The 16727-nt window shown below is 38.7% G+C and overlaps 2 protein-coding genes across 3 annotated transcripts in view; one reads left to right on the forward strand and one right to left on the reverse strand.

The window, feature by feature from the left end:
• PI4KA (phosphatidylinositol 4-kinase alpha) overlaps positions 1–16727 on the reverse strand; it is a 56672-nt gene that overhangs the window by 17247 nt on the left and 22698 nt on the right. For both annotated transcript variants that reach the window (XM_033075518.1, XM_033075519.1), the window contains exons 20-29: positions 5187–5295; positions 4555–4691; positions 3546–3679; positions 3303–3385; positions 2959–3029; positions 2717–2841; positions 2194–2275; positions 1506–1589; positions 1065–1154; positions 471–590 (exon numbers count right to left, since the gene is read on the reverse strand). In XM_033075518.1, coding sequence (XP_032931409.1) covers positions 471–590; positions 1065–1154; positions 1506–1589; positions 2194–2275; positions 2717–2841; positions 2959–3029; positions 3303–3385; positions 3546–3679; positions 4555–4691; positions 5187–5295 — 1035 coding nt within the window. The remainder of the gene's footprint in view (positions 1–470; positions 591–1064; positions 1155–1505; positions 1590–2193; positions 2276–2716; positions 2842–2958; positions 3030–3302; positions 3386–3545; positions 3680–4554; positions 4692–5186; positions 5296–16727) is intronic.
• Positions 6655–15403, forward strand: SERPIND1 (serpin family D member 1). The gene is made up of 5 exons (XM_033075520.2): positions 6655–6777; positions 8758–9626; positions 13162–13435; positions 14371–14515; positions 14885–15403. The coding sequence occupies exons 2-5, from the start codon at positions 8774–8776 to the stop codon at positions 15074–15076; spliced, it is 1464 nt and encodes a 487-aa protein (XP_032931411.1). The 5' UTR covers positions 6655–6777; positions 8758–8773; the 3' UTR covers positions 15077–15403.

Here is a 16727-nt window from a genome sequence, read left to right on the forward strand (position 1 = left end):
TACATAGAGCAGTACCAGGACTGACCACAATCAAATAAGGAGTCTGTGTATTTCTCCCATGGATACAGGACCAGAGAATACCCTGAGTTGGCAGGGACTGACAGGAATCACTGAGCCCAACTCCTGGCCCTGCACAGGACAAACCCAGCAACCACACTACACCACTGGAAGCACTGTCCAAACACCTCCTGAACTCTGTCAGGCTTGGTGCTGTGACCACTTTCCTGGGGAGCCTGTTCCCATGCCCAGCCACCTCTGAATGAAGAACATTTTCCTAATACTCAGCCTTAAAGCTGCCCAACACAGTTTCATGGCATTGCCTGGAGTCCTGTCACCGGTCCCCAGAGAGGAGATCAGTGCCTGCCCCTGCTGCCCCTTGTGAAGAAGCTGTAGGCACCAACAAGGTCCCTCCTCAGTCCTCGAATTTGTCAAGGTCTCTGCAGGTGCACAAAGGAACAAACAGTACTCACGCCCAGAGTGGTGTTCTGCCTGTTGTAGCCTGCAAAGTTCAAAACGCTTTCTGTAGCCATGGCCAGTCCAGTGTGCTGGGACAACCCTGAAACCCAGTTCTGATGTTTGTTTAGGTACTCCTGAAAAAAAAAAAAAACCAACCTCAAACTTCAAAATTCTTGGTTATCTTCAAAACAAAGCAGCTCATAAGCAAGTGTTACATCACTCCAAACTATGGGAAACTTAATTATACATAATTGTCACAAAAAACTGTCTCTACTCATCCCTTCTGGGCATTGTTCCCCTGGCAATAAGATTTTCTGAATGTCCTCCTCAATACACAAAGACTCCTTCAGTACTCAAAATGAATAAAGTTATCAAGATAAGTGCTTGAAGGCTGTGATCTTCTCTTAAAAGAATCACTTCTGACAAAAAACCATTATGAGATTAAGTGTTTTGGACTACATGGAAGAAGGGAATGTAATCAGTTGTCCTTTCACACAAAGACAGAATCCCTTGAGGCTCCTTTTTTTAGGGAAGGAAATATAATATAGGTAGATTTGCAGTGTCCAAGATCTGCAAAAATCAAGTTTTCACAGAAGCAGGGCCATTACCTGTAGATGAGATTTTGTAACAGAGGGTGCCCATTTCATTGCCTCTTGTAGAATCATCCCACAGCGTGCAGCAAAGTCCTTGACTATACTCTAGAATAAAAAGCATCAACACAATCAGTAAAACACAAGACATTTAACATGAGGCACTGGGTCTAATGGTGTAGTAAGTAACATAGGGAACAAGACACAGTAACACGACACAGCTAAAATTTTCTGTAACAGTTTAATGTGCTCTTGATTAGGAAAGAACTGTCACACTTTAAGTCAAGTAAAATAGTTAAATTCAGAAAAACATAAATACTGTGTCATATCCTATTAGAAAACTCTTACCTAGGGAAGTACTTTTAAAAAATGACCATTCAGAGTAGCTCACTAATTTATCTCCAAGCTGTGAAACAAGACATTATTTAGTTTTCTGATAAATCAAGGAGGGCCACCCACCTCTCTGGCTTCATGTGTGTCAGGGACTGTTATTCTGTAGGGAGCATCAGGAATGTCATAGTATGGTTGGTCCTTGTGAATGTCCTAAACAGAGGCAATTATCAACTCTCAGTAAGACAAAATCCATCATCACCTGACATTAACACCACAGGTAGCAAACATGAAGCCTGATTACCAAAACTTTTTTGCTACCATTTGCTCTCAATTTGAGCAGTTCTAAAAAAACCTGTTTGTATTCCAGTTTGATTTTTAGAATAAATAATTTCAAAAATCCAAAGAACTCTCCTCAACATTTAATATAAAAATAAAATTCTATAAAGCATTTCCATCTTCAAAAATTCTAGCATGTAACAGATTCAGGAAATACGAATACACATACACAGACTGGAGAGAATACAATCTGAAAACCATAATTCATAGAAGACCAAACAAACCACAAACCAGAAAACCACCACTGAATTTTTATTTCAAATGAGACATTTCAACAATTATAAAGCACATCTGACAACTTTTTAGCACTAGTTTTACTACTTAGAAACAGGGTTGCAAAGATAATTCTTGCTTCACAGAAATTAAAATTAAGATTTTATCAATCTTGGTAAAAGGAAAACCAAATTACAAACTCAATTAAGTACCAAATAAATGCAGAACAAAGGAAAAAGAAGTTCTAGGAAAGTAAAGCACTTACTGCACTAAGAGACAGAGACAATGTCTGCAGAATATCTAGCATAGTCTTCAGCACAGTTCCACTCCACAGCAAGTGAGGAAATCTAGAGCAAGACAAAATTCAAAAACACAATAGCCATGGAGAGCTGAGGAAGGCCATTATTTTATCAAGGGAGCTGCTCAAGGGGCCAACTTTATACATCCCTAGGTAAGCTCATACTCAGCAGAAGCCACAAAGCCTGCCATGGCTCATGGCAGCCTGGCTTCATCCAGAGCCAAAAGCTGAGGAAAGCTATTGCATAGGAGCTGAGATTGCATCTCCATCATGGGAACTTTGCTTTGCTCCACCCATGGCAATGCTAAGCAGACACACATTTAAACCAGGGGTTTCAGAGCTCAGGCTAAAAATACCATTGAATGCAATTTTTCAAGGAGACACTTCAGCAGAAGTAGCAGCCAAAAAATCCACTTGACCAGTGTCACCAAGTGCCTAAGCAACCACTAAACACTTAGTGTGAAAAGCAAAACATGAAATCTATACTCACTTGTCTACCAGACCAGATAAATATTTGTCTGCAACTCTCCTGATCCTCTTGTGAATGTGGTTGAAATTCACCAGCAAGAACTGAGCATGTCTCTCCAGCTCTTCTTCATTCTCCTTAGTTTTAGGCTAAGAAACATGCCAAAGAGAAGAATGAAGCTCTTAAAGGAACACACAAACTCACTTTCATAAACTGAAATGAGAATATTTATACAAATTCAAAATTTTAGTTTCCAGGTAACCTACTTTATCAGCCATCATCGACAGGAAAGCTTCAAACACCTTATCAGCAACAGCTATCACACACTGCATCATGCCTGAGGAATGGAGAGCAGTGACAGGTTTCATTGTCAAAATTACATTTGTTTTATAAGCCAGGTTTAACAGTTTAAAAGTGTTTATGTTTACTCAGCCAATATTAAACTTATTTCAAAACAAAACCAGTGTTCTTGGCAAGAATAAAGCAGCAACAATCTGGTGAACATGATTCACTTTGTTATACAGCTGCTTGATTTGTTTCTGCTTTGCAGGCCTGGAGATAATTCCCTCATAACTCAAGTTGAGAGGAAACCTAGACAGGTAAATCTTACCAGATTTGTCTTTCTGAATTGCTTTATCTTCAAAATAGCAAAACATAACTTGGAAGCGATCTTGGTCAGTTGAACGCAGCACCCTAGGGAAGGAGAGTTTTGTAAGTTGGGATGTTTGGGGTTTTGTTTATTTGTTACAGTTTTTGTTTACTTTAGATTGCGTTTCAGGGATTTACTAATAGTTTTGTTTTAGGGTTTTTTTTGCTGCTTCATAAGTGAAAAACTAAATAGATTAACAGATACCTCATATACTCGAGGCGGTAAACAGAAAGGAGATAGGTAGACATGGCAAAGTCCAACTTATTGATCAGCGCTGACACTTCTGGGGGAGGATCCAGGAGATTGATTATGGTACTCCGTAGCTCATTTAATTCAGCCTACAGATGAATACATGAAGTTATCTGAAGTGGGAGTCTTGTATTAGTTTGTTTCCTCAAACGTGCATTCAGCTATTTGTTAACATTTCAGCCTTCACAAACAATATGTCAGGATGCTTCTGCCTGCAGACTCAGACCAACCTCCTCTGACTCAGCAAGTCACAATGCTTCAAATACAGAACAGAATTAAATTTTAAATCAAGCTTCTGGCAGAAATAATTGCTAATTCCCATGCAGTTATACCAATGAAGAAATTCAATTCCTACACTAAATGCATGCAAGTTTGACCACCATAAGCACTTCCAGCTCCTGAAACTTCATGTACTTGTGCCAGTCTTTGATGTCACAGAACTACATATCTAGGCACAATGCAGATTTCTGTATTATTTGGGAGCCAAAGAGATTTCATAACCCAAAAAGAGCCCTTGGGCAAAATCTGTCCTGCAAAATCTATCCTACAAATGCTAGGGAGAGAAGAATACCAATATCAAGCCAGAGCAAACTTAACATTTCTTTGAAAGCCTGAATGCGTAGTCTCCTGTCAAACTTGGCTGATTTTCTTTTTTAATCAGTCCAAGTTTTGCGGGGTACAAAATGGATGAAAAAGCACTAAGAGGCTTCCACCTCCACAAAGACTTGGTTTCTACACCTAATCAAGGTGGTGTAGCTACCCCTCTAAACAGCTGTAGTAACACTCCATAAAACTGACCCCCAAGTTATGCACCCTGATGTCAGAACAGTGTGAAATTGCTGCTTTTCACTAATAGCAGGCAGGCTGAAGGGATGCTGTGCTATTTCAATACATCACAGGTACCATGTCATTTAACACTGGCAGACATTTATGGAAGGAGGAAATAGAGGAAATCAATTCCTACAGGAGTCACAGTGTCATTCTTCATGGCAGAATTGTACTGCAGCACAGATCGGAGTGGCTCTTTGCTGGGAAACGTGAGCAACGGAGACTTGGTGGCAATTTCACACACACCTTCATACCATTCTTCTGGCCAAAGACCTGCAACAGAAGTAGAAAGAGGAAGGTGGAACGAGGGACGAAAAAAACCATCAAGTTTCACAAATTTACATGCATTACCAAGCTTTGCACTACTTCTAGGGCAGATTTTTCATGCTCTTAAGCACAAACACTAAACACATGTGACTCAAGTTCCAAACTTAGTCAGTATGTACAGGTGAAGATTCTACTTAATTACCATTGTACCCCATGTGTCTTATCTTCCATCTCAGGAATCTGGCTATCAAAACTCATAACTAAGGCTATTAACTTATTAATTTAGGAATAAAACTAAGTACAAGTTGTACCATGCTGAATATAATAACAAAACTGCAAACATTTAAAGAAATCCCACCAGAGAACTGTTACGTAAGCTTTGAAGTGTCTTTATGCCTGTAACTTTTCTTCCAGCTGTGAATGGTTTGCAGAGAGTTGTGTTTAGATTCATCAAAAGTTTAAATGTGAGCAGCAGTGTTGTCCTCCTAGAATGTGGAGTACCTGATCCTTCCACAGCAAATCCCATCAGCACTGAATACAACCAGAAATCACGGAACAGCTTCTGCAGCCTGGGCTTGGCCTCCTTGATGGGTGGCAAGCGTCTAGTGAGCTACCAAAAAAATACAAATTAACATTAGACAATGGTAGGAGTTAGAATAGCTTAATTCCACACTAAGGAATCAATTCATGTACCTTCTTTACTATGATTTACAAAGGAAATATTCTTTGACACCTCTGAAAACGAGTATTACACTGCTGTTGTTATATTGAAGGAATTAAGTTCTTTTTGGAGAGCTGAAAGGCTAACTTTGAGATGTTTGAAGTAAGAATTTCCTTTGTTTTACAGAGGAATAACACCATGCTGATACAGTAACCTCTGAGGAGAATACATAACATTAGTATACTATCCGCTGCAGGGAGGAAGAGACCACATGGTCCTTTAAACTGTGCTGTAGACAATGCCATGCAGCTTTGCTTCAGTGTAAAGGAACTCCAAACAAAATAAATATTCGTCAAAAACACTTCTGGTTGCTATTGTTTATCAGCTTTGTGGAAATACATTGAGGCACCAATTGGGGATCTTTCATTGTTTGCACCCACGCACAGAATGACATCAGTTCTGAAGAATTTATTCTCTAAACAAGCAAGTAACAGAGCATTATTTTCAACACATTTATTAAAATTCTCTGATACTTTTTGCACAAACAGCTGCTACCACTGGAGGAGCAGTATATCATCTCAGCCAACATGATATACAATTTTAGATAGATTTATATAACAAAGCAGTGTGTTATCCTAAAAAGAGTTAAAGCACAGCCAGTGTACAAACTGTAAAAGAAATTGTCCATCAAACCACAAGCTTTATTCAACATGACTGTATATTACTACTGTAAACTTTATTAACAAAATGTTACATTTTAATCTAGCTTGAAGAAGTTCTCAAACCACAATAATTCTCTCTAGGTATGAGAGCCAGCAGTACTTCAGCAAAACCTTACATAAAGCCAACTTTGGATGCATTTGTAAATCATGAGGGAGATTAGTCATTTAAAAAGGAAAAGGAAAAAATCTCTCTATTATAATAAAATCAGTGTGAGTTTAAGCTGGTGAACAGCACTATGGCAAAAAGCTGTTTGTGCAAAGGAAATCTTTGCATCAATACAACCCCAGCTGAAGAAACCCCCCCAAACCACAGAGGTCTCAAACACATTTGCACTAAGATGCTCCCCCTGCCCCCCATTTCAGCACAAAACAGCGGCTGCATGGCTTTTCCTGTCATTAACAGTCAAGTTTATGTTCGTGCTTGACTTTGGAACTTTACATACACACCGATTTTTGCTCAAAGACCTTCCTCAAAAGGGAACAAGTACCTGCAAAGCTATAAAAGCAGTTCAACAAACAACAGAGAATTCAGCAGAGATCACTAGGCAAGGGAGGGATTTTGGCTGACGAAGTAAGTTTAGCAGTGTTTGGTTTAGAGAATGTTTACTTTGGGAGATACACAAAAAACCAGCGTCAAAGTTCAGATTTAAACCCTGCCGTTCCCTTTACTTGAGCTTTTCAACACATCTCCCAGTACAGTGCCTTAAAGGTAAGCTTCATTTACCTCTCCTGTTATTTTGGGTAGATTTCACCAAAGACACACATATTGCAGAGAAGGGGGGTGTTCTGCCTGTGTAAGTGCAGCTGAGCAAGAACTGAACTTTGGTGAAGACGAGAATGTAAAGCTGGGAATACAGACAGCAAATTCTGCTGTGCCAAGAGCAGAAAATGTTTATCAATGGTTACTGGACAGAGTATCTCAGCCCTAAGGGCCTGACTTCTGGGGGCGGGGAAAAAACAAATGAATTTACAAAGAAACAATAAGAAAAAGACTGACTCTAGATGTTCAGTCACAGTGTAAAACAATTTCATAAGCATCTTATTTGGATCCTTTATTTTTGCAAAACAAAGTATTCTTTTATACGGGAGAATCACCTAAAATGGTTTTAGGATTTAAAGCAAATTAGTCTGGGGGAGAGTTTCAAAAATTAATCTGTCAGCTCAGTTATTTCAATCCTGTTGCAACATGTTTGAAAATATTTTCCTTCAAGGTTTCATTCACTGATATACAGGTCAGTGAACAAGAACAGGTATGTGAACCTTTACACTTTACAGAACAGCTCTCTTTCCTAATTTAGAAAGCATTTTAATCAACATCTTAGCAAGATTTTTGTTTTAACTGTATTCAGTATTTAGTCCTGTATTATATTGTAAATAACTGTATTTTTACTCAAGAAAGTGTATCAATTGAGATTAACTTTATAAATCCCTGAAATAACTTTATAGTTAAGTCTGAGCAAAACCCAAGGCCTGGCATTCAGACACCCATTCAATTTCAGCTGACAGATCTACTGAACACCTACATTTTGATCTCTGACTGTTGCAGGAGGGAATTACACTTTTTCATATCTAAGACCACTTTAATTACTGCACCCAATATTAGGGTGAAAAGTCTCTTAGACTGACTTCTTGGTAGTGGGTTTTCCAGCCAAGTAAGTCTGATGTGTTCTCTTCAAAGATGTACTGAAGAAAATTCTTAATTTTAAAAATAATTTTAAAATCCAACAGTCCAATATTCAGTAGATGAAGAGATTAAGTTTCCCTTAGAAAAATGCAGGTTCCACTTAAAAGTATTCTCAAACAAAAGAGGTGAGGTTACAAGTCTAGAACTGGGATCAGAGTAAATCTAGAAAAAGTTCTGAAGGGAGCTCACAGAGACTTCACATCACGAAGAAAACAGCGCACTGCGAGTTCTGCAGTGCTACAGAAAAGTGAAACAATACAGAACTAAGCCAAAAGCACAATCAAGCCAATCCATTACAAAGTGGCAGATGAGGACAGAGAGCTGCAGAAAGGGTGCACAGGCATTGAGTAACATGCCTGAGTGAGTGAGCAGGCCAGTTTGTGCCCAACACTTCCCTCACTGCAGCCCCACTAAGGGTACTCAGTCTTTCAACATGCCTAGACTGCCTTTATACACCAGACTGCTGCCTTACTTTTCCAAAATACTCCCACAAAACTTCCATTACTGTTGTAGCTACAGGATGTTTGTTTTTCAAATTTTTCAGTACATCTCAGACTTCTGGTATGCTCCTGCAGGGGCTTGGATCGGGAGTCCCTCCTCATCCTATCAAGCTCAAATCTTCCAACTTAACTTCACATTGTATTTTCAGCACACACTATTCACACAGTTAGTGTACAGTTTAAGTGTAACAGTTTAAAATAAAGAGTCCCACATATTCGGGGTAATGAGTTTGTAACTGTTGAAGTATGTCAGTAATGACTATTTGTATGGGAGGAGGTCAACCAATTCTTTGGCAGGTTGGAGGCATTGTGTAAGCAAAACAATTACCCGTAAAATAGACTTACCCATCTAATTGACATCTGTTCCACTAAAAACAGTACTGTCAAACAAGGAAACTATAGATCTGCTGCTGCAACAGAAATCAGCTTGGACCTAAAGTTAGGGAATAGGTAACTAAAATTCAATTACCCTCGATCCTCTCAACTGTGTCATGTTGCCTTCCAGGCTTTCACCTGTCAGAATGAAGTTCCTATTTCAACTGTTTGCCCTTGCTCTCATCATAACCTCCACACTTGGTGGAGTCAAGGACGTCACTGAGCATTTTGAAAGCCTCAAAGGAGCACAACCACATGAAAATGGGACTTACATGCCAAACCTAACATCCGACTTTCACAGAGAAAACACCATCACTAATGACTTGATTCCTGAAGAGGAGGAGGAAGAGGACTATCTAGACCTTGATAAGATACTGGGTGAAGATGATTACAGTGATGTTATTGATGCTGCCCCACACATGGTTTCTGAAGTTCAGCAAGGAAATATTCTTGAACTATTCCACGGCAAAACCAGAATCCAGCGCCTCAATATCCTCAATGCAAACTTTGGCTTCAACCTTTACCGCAGTGTGGCAGACAAGGCCAGCCCCTCAGACAATATTATCATGGCTCCTGTTGGTATTTCCACTGCAATGGCTATGATTTCCCTGGGTCTGAAGGATCAAACCCAGCAGGAAGTGTTATCTGTTCTTGGCTTTCAAGACTTCATTAATGCCAGCAGCAAATACGAGCTCATGACCGTTCACAACCTCTTCCGCAAACTCACCCATCGGCTCTTCAGGCGCAACTTTGGCTACACGCTGAGGTCTGTCAATGACCTTTATATTCATAAAGACTTCTCTATTCTCAATGATTTCAAAACCAATATGAAAACATACTACTTTGCTGATGCCCAACCAGCTGATTTCTCAGATCCCAGCTTCATAGCCAAAAACAATGAACGCATCTTGAAGTTGACCAAGGGATTAATCAAGGAAGCTCTTGTGGATATAAACCCTACAACACTGATGATGATTCTTAATTGTCTTTACTTTAAAGGTAAGAATCTGCTGTTTGAATCTTAGTGATGGATTTTCTCAGTTTGCAATGCACTGCCGTATGACAGAACTTAAGTCTAATGTACACTACCAAAATCCTGCTGAGCACTTCATTAGGAATCTGTATTATTAGCCCATTTTTTGCCTGTTACTGTAGCACAACAATGCTCTGAAGTTAGTAGGTATTGTATATATAGAGCAAATGCTTACTCCTTCCAAAACCTTCATGACTCAGAGTGAGACAGAAAATCAACATACGGATGCAGAATAGCCCCAGAAAGCTTTGTAGTAGTATCAGATGGAGAGGTACAGATGTACATGCAAGTCATGAGTCACATTCAGTCCTGGTCACTGAAATGGTACAGGTTGATTTCAGTTAAAACACTTAACATCTCTGAAGTACTCAGGACTCATACAAATGACTACAAAAAATTTCAGCTTGAAGGAAGCAATTTTTTAATATGATCAGAGAGCGATCCTTGTCAACAAGTCCATACAGGGTACTAAGAGAATAACCAAAACAGTGTTCTTCTACAACTAAAACCAAATACATTCACTACATGGAACATTTCAGTTAATTCAGCATGAATGATCTGCTGACATGGGCTCCATCATGGATTAGTAAAGGTTGAACAGTTAAAGAGGCTTAAAGTAAAAACTCTACAATATATTCTTACTATAAACCCTTATTTTTAATGTCTTCATATTTAAACTAAGAGTAAGATAAGTTATCTGCCTCAGATTGAAAGTTTGTTAGTTTTTCAACAAACTTTTAAAATTGTATTAAAGGAGGTGCCAATGGAAGAAGAACTGAGGATAAAAGGACATCTGTTACTGAATGTTTAAGATGAAAGGTTACTTAACACATGGATAAGGAAAGACAGATTAGCCCGAAAGAGTAACAGTGTTTGCAAGTACAACACACTCCTCTCCATAATTCATAAAAGAGTTCATTTTTCCCCAGTTATGTCCCTGATTTCAGGAAACAAATGTCTCTCTTACACCTGCCATCTCAGTAGGTTATAGAAATAACATTGCTATAAATATAAATGTACCCTTTCCCATTCACTTGCAAGGAATTACTTCCTTGAATAATTACTTCCAGATAATCTCCTACTCTCAGGTACTATCCAACAGGCACTTACTGGTATCCTTGACTACATTCCTGATGATCATATCATACTAAATAAAGGGCTTTAGTGCCTGTTAAACCACCCTAAGAAAAGGACTGTACAAAGTGAAACAGATACTTTTTTTCCCCATAATTTGGTGAAATTTGAAATACTGTATTGCTTCACTCTGAAATTATTAAATGTTTGTGATAACAAAAACACCACAAAAACAGACAGCTGTGGTATTGGTACTCTTGTGTCATCAAGATCAAAAATATTTTAGGGTTTATCATTTGCCCACAAAATCCTGTTAGTCCAAACTGCCTTGGTGCCATTTGCTGAAGGCTGCAATTTCTAAACCTCAAAACAAAGATCAATTCTCTACTGTCAATTCTTTTGTCCTACAGTGATAGTCTCCTGGGAATCTACTTTGAGTGAAACTGAATTTTTAAAAACAAGTTCAGCTCCTAGGTTTCTTAGTTTCCCCACTACTCCTTCAAACATGCCAAATTTTGTCTGCATCTTTCCATTTGCACTGTCTGTACCACTGCAAAAAAGCTCTGTTAAGCCCTCTGAACTAAGAAACCTATAAACATTTTCAGATATACAGAGATGCTCAGTACAAGTGAGACTGAGTAGTGGGATACTTGACAAACACTGGGAGGTTTCAAGCTCCTTTTATATTAAAGACCATCAAGAAACCATTGGAAACTATTTATGTTGGTAAGAGGCACATTTTATCAAGATAATATATATAGATATATTATCTTGATAATATATATAGATATATTAAATCAAGACTATATGTACAGATGTCCAGCCTACCCCCCATTCAGCACAGCTCTGAGTAATCATTTATGAGCTTCCTATCAAGTAGAAGCTGGTTATTTTGACAGGTCCAAAATGTCCTAGTTTTTCTGAGATTCCAGTCACAAATGCAAAAGAGGAGTCACTCAATGGAGACAACACTTGCCACCACAGATGGGTCCAAAAGACATCTTGGGGGAAGATTCAAAACAGAAAATCAAAGAGCCAGCTGGTTTCAGCTGCCACACAGCTCCTGCTGGGGATCAGTATTCTATCCCAAGACAAACACATTTGCAAAGCTGAATCCAAGAAAAATGTTCCCCAGCTCCTCTCTTGCACTAGGAAGAGCTGATTATGTCTCCCATCCCTCAGTGGATGGCAGTGCTGCTGAAGCTCCCCTGGCCCACAGCAGCTCCATGTCACTGGCCAGCTGGAGTCCTACACCTGTGAATTCTGCTCTCTGAAAAACAGCCAAACACTGGTTTTTCCTTGGAAGTGAGACTGTTTGGGAATAGCATGACCCATTTTATACCCCATACCTTTCAGACTATCAACCACAGTCTGATAGCTTCTCAAACTGATGGTCCCCATCAGCCTGACATGTGCAAGAACTATTAGAATGAAAACTGGCCTTGAGGCTTTTCTTATTCACAGTAAATCTGGCAAAGTCAGACTAAGGAACCAATTAAGGTTATATAGTAGGCTCTCCACGCAGTCACAGCCACATTCCTCTCATACTTGCTTGCCAAGGATGACTGAAATTCCTGAGTTTTTTACCGGAAATACTGGTAACCCTATTTCCACTATAACCTTCTTGCTTTGTCTGCCCCTTAAGAAATGATGTTTATTCCAGAGCCACAGTTCTATAAAAAGACCAACAGAACACTGCATTTAACAAACCTTCTTTCAAACAGTCAATAAATATTTCTGGTATCCAGAGTATCTCCACATAAAAAGCTTCAAACCCTGATGGCAAAGTTTTCTGGGCCTACAAAACATGTTGGACTGCATTATTTGGGATAAACCTGTCAGATTACAGCACATCTACAGGAGCCTATTATCACATCAAACTAATCACAGAATTAATTAATCAACCCCCCAACTCTTCAGATTAAGACAGAAAATGAACCATTCTGAATGGACTAGCTAACATAATGCCTTCAGCACAGCATCTTTTAAAACCTTATGCAAAATTGAAACCAGCCCTTGCTTAGCTTGATACACCACTAACGTTCTCTAAATCAGAACTGGATTCAAACATCTCTCAGAAAATACAGCTGGGTCAGGTGTTCTGCTAGAGGCAAACCCTAAAAAATATTTGCATCTGTTTAAATTTCCAGATCCCTTACAGGGAAAAATAATACACACCAACCAAATTCTTATTTTTCATTTGTGTTTTGTAATACAGTTGACTCAAATCAGACAAATGTTAAGTAAGAGAAGCCAAGAATTTTGAAGTCACTTTAAAACTTGTCTTCTAATTCAGGCTTCACTGAAATCAATCTCCTGCAGTAACTCCCAATCCACATGACTCAAAAGTTAGTGTAAACCTATTCTGGGAACATTTCCTTAACAGCCACCTTGGGGCTTTGTCTCTCTTCTGCATGGTATGAACAGGAACCTGGGAGAATAAGTTTCCAGTGGAGATGACGGTGAAGCGGAGTTTCCGGCTGAACGAGAAGCAGACGGTGAAGGTGCCCATGATGCAGACCAAGGGCACTTTCCTGGCTGCTGCTGACCCTGAGCTGGACTGCAGCATCATCCAGCTCCCCTTCGTGGGCAACATCAGCATGTTGGTGGTGCTCCCAAACAAACTGGCTGGCATGAAAGCCCTTGAAAAGCAGATCACACCTCAAGTGGTGGAGAAGTGGCAGAAGAGCATGACAAACAGGTATCTGCTGAAAAGCACATCTTGTAAAGCCTTAATGTATGTTCTTGATGAGAGTAGTGAGGGTAAGTAAAGCATGCAGAGGATAATAGATTTTGATAAAAAATATGAAACCTAAACAAAACCTCCAAAAACTAGATTTGTTGAATTAAAAATTAGGACTGGTGATCTCTTACAATTTAATACCATCAAGAAATCAAGTATGATTGAGGTAGAAAATTGTAACAAAGTTTCAAAATTATTTCTATTGAGTATTTAATGATGTAAATTTAAAGAAAACATTCTTACTGATAAAGTTTACAATGAGAAAGAAAAACAGGACTGTGAAAATAACAGATTATTCTGCACCAATAATCTTGGTCACATCAGCCTACACTCAGTTCAGCACTGAGCATTTCTACAGAGCTGTGCAAAGGAACACATTCCTAATTTGATTCCTAATCAACAAAGGACATCACAGTTATGGGAGAAGAAAAATAATAAAGCCTCCCTTGAGGAAAATAACAGGGTAGGTGTATCTGTACTCAGACTTGCTAAAAAGAGATTATTTGATGTGCTGTCCAGGAATTCAACCTATTTCTGTTGTACACAGTAAGTGACAAATCTCCAGTTTAGTACTTCAGAAAATCTGACAGCTCAATACTTACTACAAGCATGCACTGAACTGCTCAAAGTCATATACCTTATATACATAAATTATGCAAATCATTATAAATGAAATATCAAATTGACTAACAGTTTTCAGGGGAATCAATTTTTTAAAGCACAGTTTTAAAAGTCATGATGCTCAAGTTTTGAAAGCAAAAAGTCCTGTATATCTGTGTCCTGCTTGCTGAAGACAGCAAAAAATCCAAACCACAACAGGTCTGTAAAGCAAAGGAGTTGTGCACATACAGATCTGCTCAATGATTTTTCCTTTTTGTGTTTATTTTTACTAGAACAAGAGAAGTCGTTCTGCCTAAATTTAAGCTGGAAAAGACTTATAATTTGATTGATTATCTGAGATCCATGGGAATAGAAGAACTGTTCAATGGAAAAGGCGACTACTCTGGTATATCAGAGGAGAAGATCACCATTGACAGGGTATTTACTCCTCATTTCACCTCCTCTCTGATTAAACTCTATCACCCAATAACAGCTCAGTAATAATATTACACAGTAAGCTAAAACAGTATTTTTTCCCCTCATCTTTTCTGGAGGACATAAGAGGGAGGGTTGTGGGTCTGTCCTTGTCTACTCACATAATGAAGCACATGTTTAATCAGAGGTCAAAGGCACTAAGAGTGTTGTGGTCAGTCAGGAACAGGCTTCTCCACAGAACAAACCCCAAAGGTCTTTGGAGCTGTGCAGGGTGTGGGACACAGAGCAGGGAAGGCTCTGAGCACATCATTCCTGTGCTTAGGAGAGCTTCAATTTCTCTCATCTGGTTTCCTGTTTTGTTTGTCTGAACAGTTCAACCACCAAGGCACAATCACAGTGAATGAGGAGGGCACAGAGGCTGCAGCAGTCACCACGGTGGGGTTCATGCCTCTCTCCACTCAGATCCGCTTTGTCGTCGACCGCCCCTTTTTGTTCCTGATCTACGAGCACCGCACCAGCTGCCTCCTGTTCATGGGCAGAGTTGCCAACCCAGCCACATCTTAAAAGCAGAGAAAACCCCCCAACACTCTGTCACACATGGGCTGTATAATTAATTATATTCTAAAACACCAGTATCATAAAGGAGAATTTATTGTCGTATTAGCCAATACAAAAGTCACTGGTATGAAAAGAAAATGTATTATCTACAGGTAGTTTCTCATGAATGGACTCACAGCAGTAGATAATTTGACTGCAATTTTAAATGGTTAGTGCCATGTATTGATACAAGTGTATTACTAGCAAAAAAAAAATAAATCACAAAGTAACTTACACTTTGTGTTTTGCAGCAGTGTATAAAATGTAATCAATAAAGTGTTTAGACTATCTGGAGTCTTGACATTTAGCTCTAAGTTTGTGCTAGGATATCTGTTCATGATAAACAGGACTAAGGAAATCCTGAATACCTGACCAGCCATAGACACCTAAGTCTCTCCTGGACATTTTACACAATCTAACTTGAAACAGATCAAATGTCCCCATTCCTTACTTTGCTTACATCATTTAATGTTCAGTGAATGCAACACAATGTGTACTAACATTCAAACTGATGCACACAATGAGCCTCATGGACCAGTGTACCAAGTAAAAGGAGACAGAAATGTCTTGGAGGAATGAAATACTAAGGGACCCACTACTTTTTCCTGCTGTAACTTGTATTGTTTCAATACTTCCTCTGATCTTCATTAGTACAAGAGGTATCAGAATTAGGTCAGACTGGTAAAAGATATAAATATCCTCAGAGTACCCTTTAGAGGGAAAGCAGTCAGCAAAATGCTCTTTTCACTGGCTCAGTATCACCTAATCCTCTCTAGAAAAGAAAGCCATTTATAGCAATCACTCTGTTATTATTTCAGTGCACTCTCCATTGTTGATTTAATGGACAAAACCTTCCAAGTCAGTGCAAACTTTCTGAATCATTCTGGTAATTCTGCTCAAATGTGCCACATTTGAAAATGAGAAGATTTACCTACACTCTGTAGAATATCACTGTCTACCTGGTACAGGAAACAGAGCTGCACCATACATTCAAATTATTAAAGACAATGAACATACTCACCTCTGTATACCTTAATTTACATCATACCTTTAAAAAAATGTGGTTCATAATCCAGTGAGAGTATTTTTATTACTTTTTGCAGTATCAAATACTATATCAACCTAACTATACACATTATAAATTTGTCTTATGTTAGCAAAAACACAAATAACCTTTAAACCAACCATTACTTTAAGAATTATGAATTTTTTTTAAAAGGTGCTTTCCAATATTAACTTGTTGATTTAATTTTGCTTTTATATTCAGTTTGTAATTTTGTATCTACTCCAATTATATGCTCCATACACAAAGCCTTTCAACCTGTCAGCCAATGAAAGAGTGTTATCAGAAAATGATGATAATGAATGATGAAGAGCTGATTTTGAATATGAAACTCAGATGTTTCCCCCTATTCCTGTCTTTTAAGTCCATCACGTGGTAGACAATTTTCAGTACTGGAAGTGCACAACAGAGATCATTAACATTCATATACAGGTTTTATTGTTTTATCTGCATTCAAAAAGGAAAGCATATACAAAAAGAAAAAGCATATGCAAAAGATTAAATATTCATACCCTAGGTTTAATTAGTTTATCAATGATTGAATGAGTTGGAGCA

Source organism: Catharus ustulatus, chromosome 18 (assembly GCF_009819885.2).
Source record: "Catharus ustulatus isolate bCatUst1 chromosome 18, bCatUst1.pri.v2, whole genome shotgun sequence".
Taxonomy (NCBI): domain Eukaryota; kingdom Metazoa; phylum Chordata; class Aves; order Passeriformes; family Turdidae; genus Catharus; species Catharus ustulatus.

What these genes read in the sequence shown, in the direction of transcription:
- SERPIND1 (XM_033075520.2), top strand. Translation starts at nt 8,774, where the DNA reads ATGAAGTTCCTATTTCAACTGTTTGCCCTTGCTCTCATCATAACCTCC. An exon ending in CAGAAGAGCATGACAAACAG is followed by an intron (nt 13,436 to 14,370) that starts GTATCTGCTGAA and finishes TATTTTTACTAG; the next exon opens with AACAAGAGAAGTCGTTCTGC. An exon ending in AGAAGATCACCATTGACAGG is followed by an intron (nt 14,516 to 14,884) that starts GTATTTACTCCT and finishes TTGTCTGAACAG; the next exon opens with TTCAACCACCAAGGCACAAT.